This window comes from Capra hircus, chromosome 7 (assembly GCF_001704415.2).
Source record: "Capra hircus breed San Clemente chromosome 7, ASM170441v1, whole genome shotgun sequence".
Taxonomy (NCBI): Eukaryota; Metazoa; Chordata; class Mammalia; order Artiodactyla; family Bovidae; genus Capra; species Capra hircus.
This window is the reverse complement of record NC_030814.1, coordinates 94,514,583-94,539,254: the sequence shown is the minus strand read 5'-3', so window position 1 is coordinate 94,539,254 and position 24,672 is coordinate 94,514,583. Positions and strand designations below refer to the sequence as shown.

Genomic DNA, 24,672 nt, shown 5'->3' with positions numbered 1-24,672 from the left:
GATCCCCTGGAGAAGGGAATGGCTACCCACTCCAGTATTCTTGCCTGGAGAACCCCATGGACAGAGGAGCCTGGCAGGCTTCAGTCCACGGAGTCACAAAGAGCTGGATACAACTGAACAACCTTCACCTTTGCTCCTCTGTAGCCGCACTGGCCTCCCTGCTGTTTACTCAAGCCAGGTGACCTCATTCTTGCCTCAGGGCCTTTGCACCGGCTGTTTTGCCTGCCTGGAGTGCTCTTCCCTCAGATCCTCCACGGCCCACTCTCTCACTTCTTCCGTATCTCAGTTGACAGCAGGCTGGGGAGAGCTTCCCCTGGACCTCCTTCTAGTCTGTAGCACTTCTTCCCACTTTATTTTATGTGATACTTAGTCATCACCTGCTGCTCTGCTACGCATTACATTTTACAATGCGGATTCACTTAGGTTATAAATGGACAACAGTGAAAGTATGCCGTACTGTTTTTGTCATACTGTTTGTGTCCCTCTGCTAGAGTGTGATTTCCCAGAGAAGAAGGGCTGTTTTTCTTGTTCATGCCTGTGTTCTCAGGGCCAAGAAACAGAGTGAAGCACGTGGTAAATGCTCACAGATTCTTTGCTGAACGGCTGAATAAAGCAATAGATGTGATTACTGAATGGCAGCTAAAATAAAATAAGAAACAAGAAGAGACAGGGACTTCCCTGGTGATGACAGTGGATAAAAATTTGCCTGCCAATGCAGGGGACGCGAGTTCGATCGCTGGTCTGGGAAGATTCCACATGTTGCAGAGCAACTAAACCCATGAGCTTCAGCTGCTGAAGTCTGAGCTCTAGAGCCTGCGCTCTGCAACAAGAGAAGCCCCTGCAATGAGAAGTCCGGGCACGGCAACCTGCTTGCTGCAAATAGAGCAAGCCCATGGCACAGCAGTGAAGACCCAGCACAGCCAAAGATAAATCAATGAGCACAATTATATTCAAAAAGAGAAGAAGAGCATCTCTGGGTCCAGGCTCACCTTCCTGGGCCTCGTTTAGAGTCACATTCAGGTGGTACTGCTTGCATGTGTCCTCCAGGAACTCTGGGGACCTGTGGTACACGGTCAGGATCTGTTGGGCAGGGGAGAGGCCAGAGCTCATTCACACCTACTCCTTTCCTCCTTGCTTCAATTCTTGCCTGCCCAGCTCTCTGCTCCATAGGGAATTCACAGTGAGGTCTTTCCTCCTCAATCCAGTGGGCTCAGTGGCCAGAACAGCCTATGGAGTCTACGCCCCCTCTGTGCAGTAGAACTTCCCGCACTGATGGCAAAGTGGCCTCTATCTGTGCTTTCCATGTGGCAGCCACTGGACGCATGTGGCTATTTTTCGTTGTGCTATACAGAATCTTAGTCCCTGACCAGGGATTGAACCCATGCCCTTTGTAGTGGAAGTGCAGAGTCTTAACCACTGGATTTCCAGGGAAGTCTGCACGTGTGGCTAACCGAGCACTTGAAATGTGGCCAGTTCCACTGAGGAACTGAATTTTTTTGTTTTATTTATTTTAAAATGGACTGAAGCTGGAAGGCAGAGTGTGACTTGCCTGAGGTCACACAGCAAAGGCAGGGATTCAACTGTGACTCAATCACCTGACACATGATAGCAGGCTACCTTGAATTCAGTGACCAAGAGGGCTGTCCTCCTGGGATCACAGGGCATAGGGCCAGATGATGTAATGGAGCCCCCAGATATTGGGGGAAGGATGGAGTTGTTCTCTGGGCCTTGGGAGGCACCCTGGAGGGAGAATCTTCCTTTGGCGGGGCAAGGAAAGAAACATCTTTTCAGGGACTCAACATAGGAAGGACTCAATACCCAAAAATCTTTGGCCTTGAGACCGCCCTGGGGGTCCAGTGGTTAGGACTCTGTGCTTCCACTGCAGGGCTGTGGGTTCCATCCCTGGTGGGGGAACTAAGATCATACATGCTGCATGGTGTGGCCTAAACAAAACAAAACAAACCAAAACCCCAAGTATCTCTGGCTTTTACCCCAGCTCTTACTGCAAGTGAAAACCTCATTTCTCCACCTGTCAAATGGAGCCCATATTTTTAGGTTTTTTTTTTTTGAGGTGTCCTTAGCTTGATTCCCATATTTGTGCTCTAAATAATAGCTAAGCTTATTGGTGATATCAGCCTTGTTTTGGAGTCTCTATTTGCCTCTCTTCGCATCAACAGGAGAGCCCTGGGCTCTCGCTAAGGAATGCAAGACCTACCGAGATGGTGCCTCTTCCAGTGCCGCTGGCTCTGATCTCTAGCTCTTCCTCAGCAGAGAACTGAAATGAAGGGGGAGGAGGATCTGAGGGCAGAGGAAGCAGCAAAACGTGGCCCACACGCAGTGAGGATGAAGAGGGAAGCGTCCATGGGCACTGGGAACTCAGTTAGTTCCCTAACTGGGGGTCTAGTGACTCTCCTGTCCCTCTCCATGAAGATGGCTTGACTTTTCCTTCTTGACTGAGCATTTGTGGTGTCTACACTGTCACAGACCAACTACAGCTGCTGGCTCAGTCCTGATGTAGATCTGTCTGCACTGTTAACTTTGCAGTGTCTCTGAAGTTCCAAATGTGTGAAGCCCCCCCCAAGACTCCTTTCTTTGGCTTCTCTGCACCTATTCTTGTTCCCTTCATACAGTCTTCCCTCATCTGCTTGAGCAAAATCTTACGCATTCACATCCGATCACACCACCCCTGCTTAAATCCCACTGGTATTCTTACAACACTCTGGCCTCAGGGCCTTTGCACTTGCTGTTTCTTCTGCCTAGATCTCCAGAAGGATCACACCTCCCTTTCCTTAAGATCGTTGCTCAAATGTAACCTTCTTGGTGAGACCTTCCCTGCCCAACCTACTTAAAATGACAACTGCTTGATGTTCCTACCTCTCTCCCTGTTTCATTCTTTCCCATAGCACTTGTCATCACTTAACACATTACACATCTTACTTATTCACATCTCTTTATTGTCTGTTCTCACCAAAATATAAAATTCTACAGGGACAAGGATTTTTTTTTCCTGTCTCATTTATGGCCGTATTCCCAGAACCTAGAACAGGGCGGGGCACACAGTAAGTGCCCAGGAAAGATAACTGAGGGATTGAAGGTAAGTATCACCTCCTCCATGAGGTAAGGTCATGGAGATTACCTTTTCCACCATACCCAGGTTATTTTTTCCTTTATATACTCATTTCCTTTCCCTGTGTTCAGAAAGCTTAAAACAGAATATAGAATTAAATTTATTGTCTTAGTTTCTTTCTAGACTGTCAGTTCCTTGAGAGCAGGGACCACAGATGCTTCATAATGTACCCCAGGAGAATGTTTGGCACACAGTAGGTGCTCAGGAAGAATAGATGAACCAATACCTTGACAGTATAGCCCATGGTGGCTAGATACTATTGGTGAGGGAGACTGTCAGGGACATGACTCTTGGCCTCATCTCCAGTGCCACTTCCATGTGGACTTCCTGTCTGCCCCTGAGCTCCATACCTTTGCAGACCGTAGCTGGTAGGCATTGTTTTCATCAATGTCCCATTCCACATGCAAGGCTTTCTTGAAACTTTTGATCTGGATGTGGAGATCCTGGACACCATCGAAGGGGACAGCCTCGCGAAAGCGGGTGAGGGCTTCGATGGCCACGACTGTGGTCTGGGCGTTGGGACAGGGTGGGTGCATGGGTGTGTGTTGGATCAGCACCAGGGACAGCACATTGGGACCCACTCCCCACCCTCCACGGGTACCAGCACCATGGACAGCTCTGCCCCGAAGGGCCAGTCGTGTCAGCACTTCGGCTAGCAACCCAACCCTCCACCCTCGACCCCTCCACCCCTAGTTTCCGTTTGGTCACCTGGGTGGACCGGAAGCCTCCTCCCAGCTGGCGTTTCTTCAATAGCCAGTTGGCGATGGCATGCGTTTCATTGCGCCGACCCAGCTCCAATTTCTGCATCAGTGCATAGGCCGTGGCCTCAATGGTGTACAGGGAGTCATCTAGGTCCAGGTCATCCAAACCCACTGGCCAATGGGTTTTGTCTAGAAGATAGGCGTCCCCCTGGTCATGTAGATCTGGAACCACCTCCCCAAACCTGTCCTCTCCTTGTGTCATTGTTGTGGTTCAGCTGCCAAGTCATGTCTGGCGGTTTGCGACCCCATAGACTGCAGCACGCCAGGCTTTCCTGTCCCCCACCATCTCCTGGAGTTTGCCCAAGTTCATGTCCATTGAATCAGTGATGTCATCCCACCATCTCATCCTCTCTCATAGCTACTTTATTGAGCACCTACTTTATGTGAAAACCTTTGCTGAGGAGACATATGGACCCTGAACTTTTCAGAACCACTCTAGGGGACAGGGACACTATTTAGAGTTGAGGAAACTGAGGTTCAAAGGAGCTCCTCCACATCCTTCCCAGACCCACCACAAGTGAGTTTCTCTAACTCCACTCCTCTTGACTTGGGGGCTGGAGAGGATGAGATAAAGACCCTCAGGGATGGGATAGGGCAAGACCATGGGAAGCAGACCCCTCTCAATCACCTGTGTCTAATGACCTTTCTAGCCTCAAACATACCAAGCGCTTCACTTCAGGGCAATTGTATGAGCCAGCCCCTCTGCTTGGAATAACCTTTTCATGAAGGTGAGCCTTCTCGTCTTTCATTTAAGCTGAGAGGGTCGCCTTTCCACAGAGGCCCTTCCCAGCTGTCCAGTCTATACTTCCCTCCCCTCATCATCATCGCTCCCACCCACCTTGTATGTTACTATCTCAGCACCAGTCTCAATTTGTAATTCTCTATTGACCTGTTTGTCTTCTGCCAGCCTCCCCTAAAGACAGTGGTAGTTTTGAGGGGAGGGGCCACATCAGTCTTGTTCACTTTGGTTTCTCAGGGCTTGAGCTCAAGGGTTGGCACAATAAATGATGAATCACACCTTGCTGGATTTGAGATCATGCAATCTCCCTCATTCTGCTTCCGCGGCTATGGTGAACACATAATTGGTTAAAAAGTGGCCCACACCCACCCTTGCTGGCAAAGCTGTCCAGGTGGTCATTGGCTCGGGGGCTCCTGATGAGGGCCAGAGCATAGGAGGTTATGGCCATGGCAAAAGCTGTCCGAATGTGGGGGAGCTTTTTCTCCAGGAAGTCACCGGCACGCTTCATGCTATCAGCCAAACTCTAGAAAGTCAAGAGAGGAGGCTAGAGGGAGGTGATGGGGGGAAGGGGTCTGGGAGTTAGAAGACTGAGAAGGACATGATGGCAAGGGAGCATCCTGTGTGCGGGGGTTACAGCACCTTGCAGACCCTGCCCTCCTCTTTGAGTCCTACCGGTATCTTCTGGCTGCACAACTCCTTCCCCTCATTCAGGGCGATCAGGACAAGAGCTGTGAGTGAAATGTCTGCCTCAGAGCCTTGGTAGCCACCCTGCAAATGCAGAACCAGACCCATGATCCCTTTACCATCTTGGAGGCACCTTCCCCAGTCTCTCCTCTCTGACCTTGAACAGCTCCTGGGTGCTCAGCTCTAGGCTGGATGATGTTGAAAGCAGGACGTGGAGACAGGGAGAGGAGGAGGAGCTATCTTGAGACTTGCCTGTGCAGGGTCTGTCTTACTAACAAAAGCTGGCAGCCATGGAGGATGCTGTGCTAAACTCTCTCAGCTAGCTCAAAACATTCCTGCAGCAGCTCCATTTTCTTGGCAATGAACCTTAGGGTTGGAGACGTGTCTCCATTGATAGTAAATGACCCACTTAAGGTTCAAACTCTTCTCTAGTCTCCGGGGTTCCACCCTCAATCCCTGTGCTGGGTTGAATAATGTCCACCCCTGCCTCCCCCAATTCTTGTCCACCCAGAACCTTGGAATGTGATCTTATTAGGAAATAGGGTCTTTGTAGATGTAACTCGCTAAGTGAAGAACAGGTTATACTGGGACTTCCCTGGTAACTCAGTGGTGAGGAATCTGCTTGCTAATGCAGGAGACAAGTGTTCGATCCCTGGTCTGGAAAGATCCCACATGCTGTGGAGCAACTAAGCCCCTGTGCCACAATTACTGAGCTTGTGCTCTAGAGTTCAGGAACCACAACTACCAGACCCATGTGCTGCAATTATGGAAGCCTGAGAGCTCTAGGGCCTGTGCTTTGCAACAGGAGAAGCCACGGCAATGAGAAGTCTACTCATTGCAACTAGAGAGTAGCCCCCACTCGCCACAACTAGAGAAAGTCCATGTGCAGCAGTGGAGACCCAGTGCAGCCACAAATAAATAAATAAAATCTAAAACTTAAAAAAAATTTAGAAAAGAACAGGTTCCACTGCTTCCTTGGTGGCTCAGATGGTAAAGAATCTGCCTGCAATGAGAGAGACTTGGGTTCAATTTCTGGGTTGGGAAGATCCCCTGGAGGAGGAAGTGGCAACCCACTCCAGAATTCTTGCCTGGAGAATTTCATGGCAGAGGAGCCTGGTGGTCCATGGGGTCACAAAGAGTCAGACATGACTCAGCAACTAGTACAGGTTCTACTGGGTTAGGGTGGGTCCAATATCCAATAACTGGTGTGCATATAAGAAAGCACACACAGAAGGAAGAAAGGCATGTGATGTTGGATGCAGAGATTGGAGTGATGTGGCTACAAACCAAAGGATGCCAAGGACTGCCAGGAACATCTAAGCTTGAAGAGACAAAGCAAGATTCTCCCCTCCCCATTCCCACCCTCCAGAGCCTTCCAAAGGAGCATGGCCCTGCCAAAACTTTAATCTTGGACTTTAAGTCTCCAAAACTGTGACAAAGTAAATATGTTTCTGTTGCTTTAAGTCACCTAGTTGGGCTGCTTTGTTCTGGCCGCCTTAGGAAGCTAATACATAGCCCACAGCTCCTTCTTCCTGGAGTGGCCAGGGAAGCCTGTGAACTCTTGGATCAGTTTGCATCCATCCTCTGCTCAGAATCTTCAGTGGCTCCCACCTTGACTCAGGGGAAAAGCTCAAGTCCTCCCTTTGGCCCAGAAGGCCCTGCGCAATCTGTTCCACCACCTCCCTCCTCTCACCTTCTCCCCCTCTCCCCTTGCTCACTCTGTTCCAGGCACACTGGCCTCCTCACTGCTTCTCAAACATGTTGGACACATTCCAGCCTCAGGACCTTTGCACATGCTGCTTCCCCTGCAAGGAACACTCTGGCCTTAGTTATCCACTGGGACTCGTTCCCTCTCCTCCCCAGGTCTGTATAAATATCAGAGTGCGTGCACTTGGTCACTCAGCCATGTCCGACTCTTTGCAACCCCATACGCTGTAGCCCATCAGGCTCTTCTGTCCACGGGATTCTCCAGGCAAGAATACTGGAGTGGGTTGCCATTTCCTCCTCCAGGGGATCTTCCCAAACCAGGGATCAAATCCACACTTCTTATGTCCGCTGCATTGGCAGGTGAATTCTCTATCACTGAGCCACCTGGGAAGCCCATCATCCCCTCATGAAGCCTTCCAGAATCTCACACCTCCCACTTTAAAAGTTGTTTCTGGAGGCTGGTGTGGAGGAGTACTTGGTAGGGATGGGTGTATTGACTGGGGGAACAGGGAGGACTCAGACCCAGAGAAAGGTGGGCCGGGACTGGCAACTCGTTGAAGTAGGGTTGGGTCCTGGATTTACCCCCACATTGTAATAGAGTCCAGGATGGTCCAGAGCAGGGGGATGTGATGCTGGGTGCTGGGCCTCAGCCCTTTCCTGTTCTCATTCTACCTGTGAACATGCCAGGGGGCTGATTTCCCCTCCCCACATGCAGAGCCCTGGGGTTTTATTTGAATGGCTCAGCCAGGCAGATGGTGGGTACCTGCATAGACCACATGACCACAGGGCTCTCCTCCATAAAGTTCCCACGTGTCTGCTGTCTGTGGGTGATGATCCAGTTGGCGATGTTGCAGACGGAATCAAGACTGAGCGCCCTGATCGTCATGGTACGGTAGGCCAAGGCATAGACCCTGAATACGTAGCTCGTGAGCCTGTTGGGAGGGAGATGGGTGGGTGATGGCTGGCAACATTAACCAAGGCATTCTAGGACAGGGGCTTCTACTCTGTGGAGAGGTCTATGCCAGACACCATAGCAACTTGGAACACCACTGGCCCCACAGTCTGCCTGCCCCCTCAGCCTGCCTGCCCCAAGATCCCACAGTGGGGGTGCTCCTGGGGTCCCTGAGCCCCAGACTGGCCCCTCCCACCAGTGTCCTCATCTTTACCAGGTGCTTCCTGGGTTTCCCTTGCTGGTGTGGTAGCTGCCATCTTCACTCCGGTGGGTCAACATCTGGCTGTACCCTGGGGAAATAGGTGGATGGGAAATTTACAGGGAGAGTTGGTGTTTGGGTGTGGTCAAGGGAGGGGTCAGTTACCAGGCAGAATCTGGGGAGCAGGGTGTGGGTGAGACTTAGGGGTGCTTTGCATATTGATGGAACCTGGAGGTGGTGACTTGTCCAGGTGCAGAATGGAGGGGCCTGCAGGGGCCAGGTGTAAACGATGGTCATGGCCAAGTGTGACCGTGGGATCCAGGGGACAGTTGTATATGGGAATAAACTGGAAAGTGCTGTTGGGTCCTCCGGGGAAGGGTGTGATGGGGAATTACTGCTACCAAGGGTCGTGGAAGGTAAAACTCAGGAAAGGGCATATTCTGAGGGGTCATGTCTGACTCTTCTGGGACCCCATGGACTGCAGCCTGCCAGGCTCCTCGTCCATGGGATTCTCCAGGCAAAAATACTGGAGTGGGTTGCCATTCCCTTCCCCAGGGGATCTTCCCAACCCAGGGATGAACCAGCATATCCTGCGTTGCAGGCAGATTCTTTACCACTGAGCCACCAGGAAACCCTGAGGGGCCATGACCTAGGTGTTTTCTTGGGGGCTGTTTCTCGGCTATAATCTAAAGGTATCAGTAGTAGTCAGAAGGGGTTACTCCTGGGTGCAGTCTGAAGGGGGCACCTCTCTGTCGGATTCTGAGCATTGCTACTTGGGTATTATCTGAAGGTTATCTGGAGGTTTTTTTTTTTTAAATTATTTACTTGGCTGCACTGGGTCTTAGCCTCAGCACGTGGGATCTTCAGTCTTCATTGTAGGCAAGCAGGATCTTTCATCGTGGCATGAAGAATCTAGTTCCCTGACCGGGGATGGAACCCAGGCCCCTGCATCGGGAGCGTAGAGTCTTAGCCACTGGGCCTGCAGGGAAGTTCAGGTTTACTGTTAGGGCTTAACACGGGATGATAGTGTCTGGGTGTTAGCCAGATGGAGCACCATCCAGAGCATGCGGATGGAGGGTTGCTGTCTGAGTGTAACCAGGGAGAGGAGGGGTGAGTGTCCAAACTAACTTGAGGGTTTCTGTCTGGGAAAGTAGAACCTTGAATCCGGTACCTTAGACCACTTGGCCATCCTGACATGCTTGAGGGTCTCCGTCTGGGTGTAAGCAGGGTGTGTATCTCTGGTTGTTACCTGGGGGGTTTGGATGTAACCTGGGAGAGTGTTGTCATTCAGGTGTAACCAGGAAGACACCACCTGGGATTATTCTGGAGTTTTCTACCTGGGGGTTCCCTGGGAATGTAGCCCAGGGCATGGAACTGACTGGCTAAAGCCTGGGACAGTGTCTAAACATAACATAACCTGGGAAGTTGCTGCTTTAGGGTAAACCAGGGTGTCTGTTATGAGACGTGTAGCCTGGGAGAGGGGTCAGGGTGAAGGAATAACCTAGGGGTCAGTCATAGTTGGAGATCACCTGGGGAACTTGGTCTTAGGCTGTCAACTGGGAGAGAAGTCAGAGTTTGAGAATTGTTTTTTTTTGGCTGTGCCACAGGGCATGCAGAATCTTAGTTCCCTATCCAGGGATCCAGGGCTTCCCAGGTGGCTCAGTGGTAAAGAATCTGCCTGCCAGGGCAGGAGACGCAAGAGATGCAGTTTTGAACCCCGGGTTGGGAAGACCCCCTGGAGGAGGCCGTGGCAACCCACTCCGGTATTCTCGTCTGGAGAATCCCGTGGACAGAGGAGCCTGGCAGACGATAGTCCATAGGGTTGCAAAGAGTCGGACACGACTGAACGACTGAGCTTGCACACCAGACGCACACTTGCAATCAAGGAGCCAACCCATCCCCTGCAGGGCAAGTGTGGAGTCTTAACGACTCGTTCACCAGGGAAGCCCCCTGGGAGTCAGAATTCGGGTGCTATTGTCTGGGAGAGGCTGGGGGGGGGCCTCCTTCAGCCCCAAGGGTGCCTCAACACTCTGCCTGAGAGATTCAGACATCCTCATCAAGGTCCCAGGAGGTGACCCGCTCTCACCTCTGGCAAGGTTCTTCATCACCTTCTCCCTGAGCTCCACCCCAACCTTGTTCCACTGGCCCGTGGTATCCAGGTAACGTGTCAGGATGACCACGGGTGTCAGGGAGCTCAGCGTCTGCTCGGGGCAGCCAGACGGGATTCTCAGCAGCCGCCATGTTTCACTGGGTGTCAGGGTCCCCAGGATGGTCTCGCCAAGGATGTCACCTGTCAGGTGGGCAGAGTCTAAGCCACCAGGTCTCCCCCATCACTCTGTGCCCAGGTGGGCTCTTGAGGAGCCAGCACACCCTACCCCCACCCCAGCCCCCACAGGAGCCAGCTCGGTTTCCTAGGTACCTTGGACGCTGACAAACACGTCCGCCTCTGTGTTGGGCATCTTGTTCAAGAATTCTTGTTTTGGCACCCGCTGCATCTGGGTCTGACCTGAGCAGGCACAGCCTTGTGTGATGAGTGGGCTCTGGGACTGGGGAGGTCAGGGTGTGTAGACTTTGGGAGAAGCTCAGACTGCCCACTTAGCCGGACCCCCTCATTTCAGACCTTCCCTACACCAGAGCATGGCCCCAGGATCCCACAAGCCCCATGAAAACCCCACAAACCTTGGGGGCTCAGGAGGAAGCTTTGAGATATTTGCTCAGTCTGACCCCCTGCCTGTAGGATGCAATGAAGAAGCAGGTTAAAAACAATAGTCATAATGACATTCATGATGACAGTAAGAGGAAGTCTTGCTTAGCTATAAAGAGCAGACTCAGTCTTTCCTGGTGGTCCAATGGTTAAGACTCCTCTTGCTAATGCAGGGGACACGGGTTCAATCCCTGGTCCGGGGCAATTCCACATGCTTTGAGCAACTAAGTCTATGGACCACAACTACTGAGCTCACTGCACCCTAGAGCCAGTGCTCTGCAACAAGAGACGCCACCACAAAGAGAAGGCCATGCGCCACAAATAGAGAGTAACTCTACTTGCTGCAACTAGAGAATGCTGACAAGCAGCAACAAAGATCCAGCACAGCCAAAAACAAACTAACAAAAAAGTAAAAAAAAAAAAAAAAAAAAAAGACCAGAGACTCTGGAGCCCAGATAACCAGGTTCAAATCCCAGCTCTTTTGCTTTCTAGCTGCACGACTTTGGACAAAACACTTCATCCCCCTGTGCCTCAGTTTTCCCATCCATAAAAGGGAGCGGATAATAACTCCTACCTCACAGAGTTGTTCTGAGGGCTCAATGAGTTAATATTTTCAAAGTGCTATATCCTAAGTGTTAAACACGTGTTTGTCAAGTAAATAAAACATGATTACTGATGGGTCAGGCACTGGTTGTGTGTAATGTTCACAGCTCTCTGATCACTCATGGCTGTGAGGATTATTCTCATCCTGCAAATGAGGCTCAGAGAAGTTAAGTAAGTTGCCCAAGATCACACAGCAGACACAAGGTTTGAACCCAAGCCAGAATCCAAAGTCCCAAAGTGGGGGGCTTTGTGATTGAACTTTTAAATCATTGGCATGCCCCTCACTCCTGCCTGTTTGTTGATCTTGGAACCACCAGCCCCTCCCCTGATCACATAGCCTGGAGCCCCAAATGTAGACATCCCACTGTCTACATGGGCAGCAAGGGCTGGGGAGTGCCCATTACCTGGACCAGGAGTGTCTTCCGCACGTGGTCCTGGACCATGGAGCCTCTGGCCTTGACCTCCACATCTACTTTGCCTATTTCAAGTGGAAGGAGCACGAAGGGCACCACCTTGGAGGAGAAGGGGGGCACAGCCACTATCCGGCGGGAAGGGGCATCTGGCTTTGCTGCGCTGCATAATGACTCCTTGTGAGGGAACTCTACTCGGACCTGGGGCAGAGGGCACGGTTAGGGCATCTTGATTGCCTAAGGAGGCCCAGGACCCTAAAGTCACAGTCTCCTCCCTGCCTCCGTCCTGAGAATACTGAGTATGTGACAATGTCGCATAGTGGTTGAGAGTAAAGACCCTGCCTGGGTTCAAACCCCTTCTGTCACTTGTTGTTGACGTGCAGTCACTAAGTGTTTGACTCTGTGACCCCAGGGACTGCAGCATTCCAGGCTTCTGTCACTTGGGTGCGGTGTAACCTCAGGAAGCAATGATCTCTCAACTGAGAATGGTCAGAGCATCCATCTCCTGGGGTTATTGTGAGGCTTAAATGAGAAAATGTCTTAGAAGCTTTCACAAAAAGGCTGCCACTTCAGTGGCCCCTTCGGTGAACGGACACACTCCATCCCTTTTCATAAAACACACCAACAGATACGTTTGAAGGGACAGGGGGAAGGCTGGGGGCTTCACCTTGATTGACTGCTGCAAGAAATTGTACAGCACAGCTTGGATCTGGACTTGCTCATTCCTGATCACGGAGAAGGGCAACTTAAGATCCACAAAGAAGGGTTTCATAACTGTCAGCTCAAAGGGATCTGAGACGCAAAGACCTAGAACCAGGAGAGCACTCGCCGTCAAGCAAAGGCCAACTGTCCTGGGTGTGGGGGTGGGGGCTGCTCAGGGCCATTCTCCTGTTTCCTCAGCACTGGGCTTGTGGGGTCACCTTTTCCAGTCTTGATGCTGACAGCCACGAACTGCCATGTGGTGATGGAATCAGGCACGGTCACATCCGTGGTGTACTGGGAGATGCTGCAGGAAGCCCCAGGGGGTGGATGGAGGGGACATGATGAGTCTGTGCTGCCTAGACAGAGCCTCTGATTTGAAGGTCACTGTCTTGGGCTTAACATCACTATGGAGGGGTCAGTGAGTCACCCAATTAGAGACATTATCCTTAGAGGGCCATCATTTGGGATGGGAACCAACTGGGATCTTTATCTCCACCCAGGAAAGCATGAGACGATTCTGAGAGCTCAGTATCACCCCGGGAGCCCTGGCCCTGAAAAAAGTACATAATATGAACAGTTGTTTTATTTACGGCAACAATCAAGTTATATTACCGACCTATAGCTGTTCTAATCGTGTTATGTGGTAGACAATAAGATGGTTAAATTGTTATATTTTAAAATCTTTAAGTGCATCCCTTCAGTTAGCTAATTTAGAAGCATTCAACTTGCAGAGAAGTTGAGCTACAGAGAGGTCAATACACTGGCCCAGGGTCACACAGCTCACGAGCGGCAGAGCTGGGAGTGGGATTTATGCTGCTGCTGCTGCTGCTGCTGTTTCTCTTCCTCTTTTCTTTTGGAGAGGGATGGGCAATGCCATGTTTACTTATTAAAGACGCAATCTTAGGACTTCCCTGGTAGTGCAGTGGTTAGGAATCTGCCTGCCTAAGCAGGGGACACAGGTTCGATCCCTGGTCTGGGAAGATTCCACATCTCCTGATAATGCATGGAAGGGCCAGGGACCAGAGGCTGACATGAGAGTCATAATCCTACCCCGCTGTGGTTTTTGGCAGAGTAATGGTCTTCCAGAACCAACTTTCAGGGAACAAGCTCCGGACAGGCTCGTCCTCCAGGAAGAGGTCATCTAAGTCATCGTCTTCATCCGCTGCAGGGGGCAGATGCAGGGGAGGGTCTCCTCTGCACGTCTCCCATGACCCACCAGACCTCTCAGTGGGGTCCTCCCACTCCAACCCTCCATCGCACTCCACACCCCTTCAGTGGAGCCCTCCCAACCCTGTGCCTCCTGCCATGGCCCCCTCACTTGTCCCCAGAAGCAGCTGTTCCTCTCGGGCCTCCCGAGTCAGGGTCTCAGACAGCTGGCAGCAGCTCAGGAAGGCAGCGATGCACACTGGTCCATAGCGGACATGCGGGATCCTCTCCTCACACGACAGTCCCACTGGGTTCTCCCGGAGCCCAGCCTCACAGCACTTCTGCTCCAGCTCTGTCTTGAACTTGTTCACTGCAGGCCAGAGTTAGAGGGACAGAGAGGGGGCTGGGAGGGACCTGAAGAAGCAGGGACCCATCCACCTAAGCACCATGACACTCGACCTCTGTTTAGCCGCATCTCTGGCAATGCTGTCCCTAGAGCTTTGCCTCTATCTTTCCCCTGAAGCTTCACATTGAACCCTTCCCTTGTGATGTGTTCTAATGAGGAAATTGAGCACAGAGAGATCAGTTCACTGGCCCAGGGTCACACAGCTCAGAAGCACTCCTCTTCCTCCTTCCTTTTGGACGGGGATTGGCAATGCTATGTTTATTTATTAAAGATGCTATTGTGGGACTCCCCTGGTGGTGCAGTGACGAGGGATCTGCCCGTCAACGCAGGGGACACAGGTTTGATCCCTGATCTGGGAAGATTTCACACGCCACAGGGCAACTAAGACCAGGCACCACAACTACGACCAGGCACCACAACTACTCGGCCTGTGCCCTGGAGCTTGTGCTCCGCAACAAGAGAAGCCACCTCAGTGAGAAGCCTGCGCACGGCAACTAGAGCATGGCCCCTGCTCTCTGCAACGAGAGAAAGCTGCCTGCAGTAACGAAGACCCGGCACAATCAAAAATAAATAAATAAGCCTTAAAAAGATGCAATTTTGACACTTGGTTCTATTGTGTATTTTTAAAAAATGAAAACACAAAACTTGCTGTAGGGCATGATGCCAAGTTGAAAGGCTTCTAAATTATCCAGCTGAAGGAATGCACTCAACGATTAAAATATTACAGCAGTTTAAAACTCTTGCCACCTACCATATAACACGATAGAATATCTATAGTTAAGTAATATGACGGATTGTTATCATAAATATAACAACAGTTTCTAATATGTACTTTTCCATGAAGGTTAGCAGAATTTTTGATATTGAAATTCGATAGGGTTTACCTAAATTTTTACTAGAGTTCACTTATTTCCCCCTTATTTAGACCCACAAAGTAATTAGCACTGCTCAAAGAGACTGAAAAGTCTAATATTCATAGAATCCATCTTCTAAAAACACCCAGTTTTACCTCCCATCTTCCTTCAGCTCTGGACTTCTCGATCCTGTCCACACCCTGGTCTTCGTCTACATGTTATCCTTCTCCCCTTTCAGTATCACAGACTCTAGACATCTAAAAACTATATTTCCTAACTCCCTTGCTGCTAGGGTTCTGGATGGAACTAGATTCTGCCACCTAGAAACTCTTGTGGGGGCTTTCCTGGTGGTTCGGATGGTAAAAGATCTGCCTGCAATGCCAGAGAACCAGATTTGATCTCTGAGTCGGGAAGATCCCCTGGAGAAGGTAATGGCTACTCACTCCAGTATTCTTGCTTGGAGAATTCCATTTCATTTTTACTTTTCAGACGCTCTTGTATAGGATTTGGAAAGTGGAAGAGAGGTGGAGACCATTTTCCCTACCATCACTGGTAGTTGATAGGTGGGCTAACATCTGTTTCTGTAGCAGGCATAATTCTGTGTTTCATTATTGACCCATCAGCTTCCCAAGGGATATTGACAGCAATTTCCTGAGATTTTGTGCATTGCAAGATCTCCAGTGGCGTGACACTGAGTCCCAGCAAACACCCCTCCCACTTCCATTCCCAAAGCTCAGCTAATGAATTTCAAAGCACTAAACTTCCATCATTAACTCACTCCTCTCCTCACTGGAGTATCTAGAGTGGTTTCAATTTTCTGTTCTAAGCCCTGGTAGGGCAATGGCACCCCATTCCAGTACTCTTGCCTGGAAACTCCCATGGATGGAGGAGCCTGGTAGGCTGCAGCCCATGGGGTGCGAAGAGTCTGACACAACTGAGCGACTTCACTTTCACTTTTCACTTTCATGCACTGGAGAAGGAAATGGCAACCCAATCCAGTATTCTTGCCTGAAGAATCTCAGGGACAGAGGAGCCTGGTAGGCTGCCATCTATGGGGTCGCAAGGAGTCGGACACGACTGGAGCAAATTAGCAGCAGCAGCAGCAGCAGCAGCAGCAGGGAACCAAGCTTTAGTACTAACCTGCTTTCCTCTTGGTCTCCAACCTCTTCAAGGAGCGGCGGCGGCGATGGCTGGGAGAGGGGCTTGGGGGGCAGTGCCAGTCTGGGAGTCAGAGGGAAGAATGAAAGGACAAGTCAAGATCATTATCCACATTCTTGATACTTCCTTGGTGCTTACTGCCTACCCAGTGCTTTATATGCATCACCTCATTTTATCTCATGGCCTCTTCATATTCAAGTTTTGACACTTAAAAGCTGTGCAATCTTCAGCAAGTCACTTAACCTCTCTGGGTTTTAATTTCTTCAGCTGCGTAAAATGGAATAATCACAGTTCTATCTGTGAGATCGTGCATAAAAAGTACTTAGTGCAGGCTCCATCTTGCAGTAAATAGAAATCATTATTGTTTTTACTATTTGTAGCTGAAAGAAGATATGCCTAGTTGTCCCCCATGTATCCATTCTCCCCTGTGGTTTGTGGCAATTAAGCCTCCATCTTTAACGTATCACTCAGAAATGAATACTACATTTCCCAGCCTCCCTTGCGTCTAGATGGGCCGTGTGACTGAATTTTGGCCAATAAGATGAGAGAGAAGTGTCTTCTACTCAAGTCCCTTTGTCCTGGTGCCTGGAAGGAGGTCCTGATTAGCCTTCATCTTGGGATACAACAGAGCAATAAGCTTGAAGGAGCCTGAGTCCCAGAATAATCTCTGGCCTGTTGCTGCTGCTGCTGCTGCTAAGTCGCTTCAGTCATGTCCGACTCTGTGCGACCCCAGAGACGGCAGCCCACCAGGCTCCCCTGTCCCTGGGATTCTCCAGGCAAGAACACTGGAGTGGGTTGCCATTTCCTTCTCCAAGGCATGAAAGTGAAAAGTGAAAGTGAAGTCGCTCAGTCGTGTCCGACTCTTAGCAACCCCATGGACTGCAGCCCACCAGGCTCCTCCATCCCTGGGAGTTTCCAGGCAAGAGTACTGGAGTGGGGTGCCATTGCCTTCTCCACTCTGGCCTGTTACTGAGCAAGAAATAAATGTCTCCCTTGTTTAAGATGATGTTAATTTGTATCTCTAACAAACATGGCTAAAGTTCCATCTAAATTAGCACACAGTGAGTTACTTCTATTACTATGTATATTTCATGGTCAGATAAATTGAGAATCAGAGAGGAAATATGACTGACCTACGGTAAGCAGCAGCGTCCTGGATTTTAGCTCATCTGCCCACGTGCCTAACCACTGGACAGCACTTTCCCTGCCTCTGCCCTCCTCCTGTCCCCGATCTGTACCTGTGCTCGCCAAAGTGTCCATCCCTGTGCTCATCTTCATGTCCAATCCAGCATCCTTGAACACGGCAAGTCTGTCTTTCCCACTGCCTGCTGTGCAGCCAACGTCATGTTCCTCTACCGTATCCCAGATCTGAGGGTCAAGAGAGGACCCTGGATTTGGAGCTTGTATTACCCCTCCGGGGAAGGTGCGATGGTACACTGTAATTGCTGGTTCAAATAATAATTTTCACACCATCATCAATTTATTGAGCTCTTACCACCTGCCAACTTCTCTGCTGTCCACAGGCTCCTTGAATCTTTGCAATCACCAATATTACCCATTTAATAGGTGAAGAAACTGAGGCTCCAGCTAGAATCTCCAGGAGATCTTTTGGCTCGAAGCCCACATGCTCTTACCTTCTTCTGTGTGAACTTGTGCTTGCTGTTCAGGATGTGGACAGCCTTGTCTACAGCTACTAGCCCCACTGTGGCCTCTGCATCACCTGTAATCTTCAATGCCACCCGGCTGCTGGGTTGTATAGGCTGGACGTATGCTTCATGCTTCAAGCCAATCTTCAGCTAAGCAAGGAAAAAGAGAGATGTGAGGAAAAGAGGCTCATAGGTCACCAAGGGGCTTCCTGAAGTCCACTTTCAAGCCTATGTTCCCTTCAGCTCTGATGGTGCATCTGGGAGCCCCACCAGGCCAGTCTCAACTCTGCACACTTACTTGCATCTTCTTCACCTCTGAGGTTGAGTTTTTAAAGCCACATCACTTCCTCTTCCTCTCCCTTGGCCCCAGACTGAGAGCCCTTGACTTTGTACAGACTATCTCCCAAGAATTATGATGGCGGTGTACAACTGTAAGGAGTTAGGCTCACCTTCTCCTGGCATTTGTCATTCACATCAATCAAAATGGAATCAGCCACCAGTTCAGGGTCCTGTCCTGTCCCCTTGGGCAGTAAATAAAAGGCCAGAATGCGGAAGGAGGGCAGCATCTTGGAAGTCACATCAATAATGGTGGATGCTAAGACACTCCCATGAGTTTTTACTTCTTTGGCGTGCACAATCTGACCCTTACTCAAGACCTTGGAGATAAGGGAGAGTAAGGATGAGAAGGACAGGACCAGCCCTTCCCCAAGGTTATCCCAGCCCACAAAGGAGGCCCATAGTCCCTTTGCTTCAGCCCATGTGGGATGGTCCATCCCACATGGTTCCCACCAACTCAGCTTGCCAGGATTGTACCAGAGAAAGAATTCCTCAGTGCAAGTCCTGGTCCCTGCCCCTCACCAGGATGGTAAAGCGAGTGATCTTTTTATTGACAGAAGAATCTCGAAGATTCGTGTTGAGGCTCAGCTGGAGGTTGCTGCCAACTTCTGTGCTCAATGTCTTCACTTCAATGTGCAGGAAGTTCCCTGACTCATCTTGAGTTGAGTAAGGCCGCGCTGTCATACTGGCTGAAGCCTGCTCCTCTGGCTGGATTGGTGCTTCAGTTTTCACCTCAGGAGAGTGATGGGCAAGTAAACCCCCCAATAACGCCTCCAGCTTACAAAACCCCAGCCCCACCATCCCTGCCCCGTAAGTGTGGTACCCGGATAGTGAGCTCCTTCAGATTGGCATCTGTGTTGATGACCAGAGTAGCCTCACCGCTTAGTGTGGTTTGTGCTTTCTCATCCCTGCAGCTGACGAGGACTTTGGAGGCTGGGGACCCATCGGGATTTGAGACGAAGACCTGGAGTGGAATCTGGTGTGAGATCAAGGACAGGCCTGAGAGTGGCCTTAGGTAAGAGGTGGGAACTGTGAAGGCAGTCTGGATAAGACTGCTCTGCACAGCTGTACAAGTTGTGCACTGAACAACACCAGGAGCACCGCTCATTCAGTGCCAGTGAATGGCGCCGCTTAGAGTTTTGCAGAGTAAAGCCAGATGTGGCAGCCCTGGGGTTTGGTGTGCCAGGTGGGTAGGGGTGGGGGGAATTGAGGGAGAAAAGCATAGGAGGAGACATGCAGGGCTTGGGGAAAACTTGGAGTAGGGTTGTCACCGGCTTGTATAATGCCCACCAGACATCTCAAAATCATCCCTAAAGAACGTATACAAAAATAGCACACTTTCTGTGCAAATGCAGTCTCAAGATAAACGTCTAAGCACCACCTTCCAGGCTGACTGTGGTCTGTAACCATCCCCCCTCCATCTTTGGAGAAATTCTGGAGCCATCTCTGTGCTTTGATGGGATTTGAGTTGCGACTTGAGGGAACCCTGGAATAGGTCTGGAGACGTGATGGACCCAACTCTCAGACAGATGAATTCTGGGAGGCAGTTGAATCTAGTGTGAGATTTTGTCTCCTGGGAAGGTCTGTTTCAGGGAGGGGGGCCCTGAGTCCCTCAGTGGAGTAAACCCAGACTCTGACCCTAAAGCGGAATGGCATCCCCGGCTTGAAATACTGGGGTGTCTTGATGAACTTGATGTTGTACGGGCTCCGAACAATCTTCACCCCACAGATCTCGGCCTGGACCATCTCACCCCCTGGAGAGGCAAGGGGACCATGAAATCTGCAGCAGATGTTAAGTTTCTTGGGGAAGAAGCAGGGCTGCTGGTACGGAAGGCACCACTTGGTGAAGGCAAGATAAGATGGTAACACAATTTTGACTCCTCCCAGTCCTTCTGGCATTTCCCAATTTCTCTGCTAAGGAGCTGGCCTGAGGTCACATGGGTGGAGTGCCTGGGCTGGGAAAGGACACAGGGTCGTGAGCTTAGCCAGGGGCCCAGGTGAGGATGGCACCTGAGGAGAAGACAGTGACGTTGACGAAGATTGAGGCCCCAGTGAAGTCCTCTTCTGAGCCTTGGAAGGCAGCCATCAGTGCGTCCTTCTGGAGGGAGATGTGGCCATGGCCTTGAGTGATCTGCTCTCAGGGTAGGAGAGAGGAGAGGAAACGGTTTCTTGGGAAGTGCGGGATGGTCGAAGGAAGGGAGGTGGGAGAGGGGGAAAGAGGGGAGAGGAGGCGGGGGAGGAGAGACAGCAGAGGGGTAAGCCTCAGTCACCTCCACCCTCTGCAGGGAGCTTTGGATGGGGATCCGACGGGAGTCCTGCTTCACCCCGAAGATGGCCAGAGCATGTCCATCCACTGGCTTGTTGAATATATACCTGGAGGATGGATAGCCATCTCACTAGCTCTGAAGCACCCTCACAACCTCATGTGTCTGCAGACACGACCTCACGTGTCTGCCGGCACGACCTCACGTGTCTGCCGGCACGACCTCACGTGTCTGCCTGCAGACATGACCTCACGTGTCTGCCTGCAGACATGACCTCACGTGTCTGCCTGCAGACATGACCTCACGTGTCTGCCTGCAGACATGACCTCACGTGTCTGCCTGCAGACATGACCTCACGTGTCTGCCTGCAGACATGACCTCACATGTCTGCAGACACAGCCTGTAGGACCTCATGGAGCTGGAGGAAAGGCTGTAACACTTGGGAAGGGCAGAGGGGGCCCCTGGTGACTAAGATGATTCCATTACTGACCAACACAAGCCTGGGAGGTGACAAAAGAATCCCATGAAGCCTTGTTGGGTTGCAGATGTGGCCTATGCAACCTCCCAGGATGGCAGAGGTAGGCTGTACAGCCATATGGAGCCACAGGGAAGTCTGAACACCCCTGGGGCGGCAAAGGCAGTCTGTGAAGCCTCATCAGGCAGTCTATGTGACCTGTGTGGGATGATAGAGTTGAAGAAGTGGTCTGTATAATGTCAAGAAGTGACAGACACGGCCACTTCAACCCTGTGCAGACAACATGGCCTGTACAGCCTTATAGAGCTGTGGAGCTGGCCTGTAAAATTCCAAAAGGCAGTGAATGGCATTTGCAGCTTCGTTGAGCTCCAGAGATGACCTGGACAATCTCAGGAGATGGCAAAGTTGCCTATGCGACCTCATGGATCTTTAGAGATGGTCCGAACTGTGAGATACGGTGTAACTTCGTTATGAAGACAAGGTGGCTTGTGCAACCCTGGAGACCTAGGGGATGATGTGCACGAACTCACAGGACAAGAATGTCTCATGGGTGGCAGAGAGTGTCTCTCTTATACCCTAAGAGCTACAGAAGGGCTCATTTCTCTGCCCATTCAGCTTCTTGGCCACCCTGGTATTCTGGCCAGGCTAGGGGTAAAGGAACTCACCGGGCCTGGATATCCACACCCAGAACCTCATCCCTGAGGTAGAAGAAAGTCTTGTTGGGTGTCAGCTGGACCTCAAAAGATGGGAGCACTGGGTGGAGTAAAGAGAGTTACTTACCCTCAGCATTTCACTGTGCCTGCCTTACTCCCGTCCCTTCCCTGCCCCACTTGCTCCTTCCTCGATGATTCTGGCAGCTCTGGTGGGCTGGACACACGGTCCTGCTCACCAGCCCCCAGCTCAGGCCCTGGCACATGGAACATGCACCACGAGACCTTCCTTGCATTTCCAGCTCCACTCCTTGCGGGGACCCACCCTGTCCTCCCCGGCACGCCCTTCTCACCGTACTCCTTCACTTCAAAGCCTGTCTTGAACTTCTGCTTGGGAGCAGTTTGGTAACTGGCTTCAATGGTCCAGGTCCCAATGCTGAGGCACAAAGTTAGGAGAGTTGGAGCCTGAGAAGGAAGACCTGCCCCCACTCCATCTCTAGAGCTCCTGGCAGGGTACCTGATACGCTCTGGGAGGGTGAAGGAATTTATGTAGACACCGTTATCGGGCAGGAGATCCTTGCTGATCACAGCAATCCCCTCCGGGTTCTGCAGGAATAGAGAGCAGGTGGTTCACTCCCCAGCCTTCCAGCATATGATAGAACCTGGGATCCACTCTCCCCTCAGGAGAGGTCACCTTGATGTCCAGAGTGAAAGTCCTTGGTACAGGATCCATCCTGTGGTTCACGGTGTACACCCGGTATTGAACTGGAGAAGGAGGGAAGACTCTGAGCGTGGGCTAGCGTTTGGAGAGGGGCTGGGTTTCGTCATGAGGATCCTGGGCGGTGAGGGAGGGGGGCCTTGGACAGAAGGACCCCTTGGGAGGTGGAACTTGGGGCCCAGGGGGGCTGTACCTGATTGCTCGGGAGTGTAGATGGTCTTGTCCGTCTGGATGAAGATGTATCCAGCGTGGGGAGCCACCAACACCAGCTTCTCCATGGATGAGGAGACTGAGGTAGGCGCCCAGGTTGCCTTGATGATGACATACTGTGTCCCGGGTTTTGGGGGGTAGACCAGGTCCTCGGGAATCTGGGGAGAGATGCCCACACTCCTTAGGTTCTGCTGGGGTCTCCATCCTTGCGGGCAAAGCCCTGGACCAGGTGTTGGAGAAGCAATTGAATGGGAGCTCTCGGGCTCTGCCGTTGGGGGCAAGGTTCCCGCGTGCACCGCCCAGGTTGTTGCCGAGCTAGGGCATTCAGCCCGGATGCAATCCCGTTTAGGCTGTTTCCCACCAGCAGAGGGCGCCTTTTATTCTTTCAAATCTCAAGCTACGATTTATTTTATTTTAGTTTTAACTTTTTATTTTGTGTTGGGGTATAGCCTATTAACAATGTTGTGATAGTTTCAGGTGAACGGTGAAGGGGCTCAGACATACATGTACATGTATCCATTCTCCCTCAAACTCCTCTCCCATAAACTCCCGTCCCATGCAGTCTGCCACATGACATTGAACAGAGTTCCCAGGTCCTTGTTGGTTACCCGTTTTAAATACAGCAGTGTGTACATGTCCATCCCAAACTCCCTAACTATCCCTCCCCCACATCCTTCCCCCCTGGCAAGAATAAGTTCGTTCTTTAATACTGTGAGTCTCTTTCTGTTTTGTAAGTTGATTGGTATTATTTCTTTTCAGATTTACACAGAGGTGTCATGTGGGCTAACAAGGCCTTTCTTGGAGCCCAGACTTAGGGGACTTTGAATTTCTAAATGGATAAAGCATGCCACCCGGTATCTATAGAATGGATAAACAACAAGGCCCTCCTGTAGAGCACGGGGAACTCTATTGCAAATCCTGAGATAAACCATAATAGAATAGAATACGAAAAAGAGTGTACGAAAGTGAAAGTCACTCAGTTGTGTCTGACTCTTTGTGGCCCCATGAACTGTAGCCTGCCAGCCTCCTCTGTCCATGGAATTCTTCAGGCAGCCATTCCCTTCTCCAGGGGATCTTCCCAACCCAGGGATCAAACCCAGGACTCCTGCCTTGCAGGTGGATTCTTTACCATCTGAGCCACCAGGGAAACCCAAGAATACTGGAGTGGATAGACTATCGCTTCTCCAGTGGATCTTTCCGACCCAGGAATCAAACCGGGGAAAGGAATCAAAGCCTGCATTGCAGGCTGATTCGTTACCAACTGAGCTGAGGCCTAGTAAGAAAGATCTTAAAATCTTTTTCTGCTTCCCAAACCACCATGCTGCATCTCCCTTCCAGGTCTTTGCTCAGACTGTTCACCCTGAAACAAAGCCATCTTCACCTTCCCACCTTTAACCTTTCACTTGATTACTCTGAGATTTTCTGGAAAAAAAGAAGAAGAAGAAGTGTTAGTCGCTCAGTTGTGTGGGACTGTTTGCGACCCTATGGACTATAGCCTGCCAGGCTCCTCTATGCATGGAATTCTCCAGGCAAGGATACTGGAGTGGGTAGCCATTCCCTTCTCCAGGGGATCTTCCCGACCCAGGGGTAGAATCCCAGTCTCCTGCACTGCTGCTGGGTACTTTACCATTGAGCCACCAGGGAAGACTATTGCTGTACAGCAGTAATTAACATTGTGAATCAATTATACTTCAATAAGTTAAAAAATAGGACATAAGAGGAGCAGCAAATATATCCAGCCCACTCATCTTGGCCTGTCACCCACCGTCACAGATGCCTGGTCCATAAAGTGGTTTTCCTGTGAGAGAACGAGCTTTCTCCTGGCCACCAGAGTATTCTTCATGGGGAAATCCCACACGTTGAGATTCACCTCAAGGGGATGGCTGAGGGGCTCACTGGAGTCAGAATGAGCCTCCACATGGATGGTCTCTGGGCTGCCGATCCGCAGGACCCGGGGGGTCACCAGGATGTACCTGCCAGTGGACATGCCCAGGGGCATGGGGGGACTCAAGCGGGGGAAGCGACGGACTGGGGTCAAATGCAAGGAAGCATGCCAGCGGCAGGGTCCCCTCAGTTCTGACTCACAGCGGCTCAGCCTGGGCGACGGGGATCCCCAGGAGGAGAAGAAGCAACCCCAGGCCCCAGGGCACATCCATGGCGGTGGGTGGAAGATGCTTGTCCTCTTGTCCACCTTAGCGCTGGTCTGTTTGCCTTGGCTTGT

General features: G+C 51.0%; 1 protein-coding gene across 2 annotated transcripts in view; it reads right to left on the bottom strand.

Moving 5' to 3' along the window:
• The window catches only part of LOC102179374 (complement C3), a 29,772-nt gene extending 5,100 nt beyond the window's left edge, over nucleotides 1–24,672 (bottom strand). The window contains exons 1-32 of one of the 2 annotated variants that reach the window (XR_001918349.1): nucleotides 24,537–24,672; nucleotides 24,217–24,424; nucleotides 22,435–22,609; nucleotides 22,218–22,288; nucleotides 22,041–22,129; nucleotides 21,877–21,959; nucleotides 21,539–21,626; nucleotides 20,405–20,507; nucleotides 20,145–20,265; nucleotides 19,773–19,888; nucleotides 18,958–19,098; nucleotides 18,657–18,866; nucleotides 18,248–18,454; nucleotides 17,787–17,948; nucleotides 17,391–17,520; nucleotides 16,135–16,215; nucleotides 13,907–14,104; nucleotides 13,639–13,750; nucleotides 12,807–12,892; nucleotides 12,554–12,693; nucleotides 11,881–12,087; nucleotides 10,849–10,900; nucleotides 10,589–10,675; nucleotides 10,256–10,459; nucleotides 8,185–8,260; nucleotides 7,782–7,950; nucleotides 5,300–5,395; nucleotides 4,997–5,150; nucleotides 3,836–4,017; nucleotides 3,478–3,636; nucleotides 2,216–2,275; nucleotides 990–1,080 (exon numbers count right to left, since the gene is read on the bottom strand). Coding sequence is in view for 1 of the 2 variants with exons in the window: in XM_005682347.3 (XP_005682404.2) it covers nucleotides 990–1,080; nucleotides 2,216–2,275; nucleotides 3,478–3,636; nucleotides 3,836–4,017; nucleotides 4,997–5,150; nucleotides 5,300–5,395; nucleotides 7,782–7,950; nucleotides 8,185–8,260; nucleotides 10,256–10,459; nucleotides 10,589–10,675; nucleotides 10,849–10,900; nucleotides 11,881–12,087; nucleotides 12,554–12,693; nucleotides 12,807–12,892; nucleotides 13,639–13,750; nucleotides 13,907–14,104; nucleotides 16,135–16,215; nucleotides 17,391–17,520; nucleotides 17,787–17,948; nucleotides 18,248–18,454; nucleotides 18,657–18,866; nucleotides 18,958–19,098; nucleotides 19,773–19,888; nucleotides 20,145–20,265; nucleotides 20,405–20,507; nucleotides 21,539–21,626; nucleotides 21,877–21,959; nucleotides 22,041–22,129; nucleotides 22,218–22,288; nucleotides 22,435–22,609; nucleotides 24,217–24,424; nucleotides 24,537–24,607 (4,129 nt within the window). In the remaining variant the exon portion in view is untranslated. The remainder of the gene's footprint in view (nucleotides 1–989; nucleotides 1,081–2,215; nucleotides 2,276–3,477; nucleotides 3,637–3,835; nucleotides 4,018–4,996; nucleotides 5,151–5,299; nucleotides 5,396–7,781; nucleotides 7,951–8,184; nucleotides 8,261–10,255; nucleotides 10,460–10,588; nucleotides 10,676–10,848; nucleotides 10,901–11,880; nucleotides 12,088–12,553; nucleotides 12,694–12,806; nucleotides 12,893–13,638; nucleotides 13,751–13,906; nucleotides 14,105–16,134; nucleotides 16,216–17,390; nucleotides 17,521–17,786; nucleotides 17,949–18,247; nucleotides 18,455–18,656; nucleotides 18,867–18,957; nucleotides 19,099–19,772; nucleotides 19,889–20,144; nucleotides 20,266–20,404; nucleotides 20,508–21,538; nucleotides 21,627–21,876; nucleotides 21,960–22,040; nucleotides 22,130–22,217; nucleotides 22,289–22,434; nucleotides 22,610–24,216; nucleotides 24,425–24,536) is intronic. The other variant, XM_005682347.3, reaches the window with a different exon arrangement.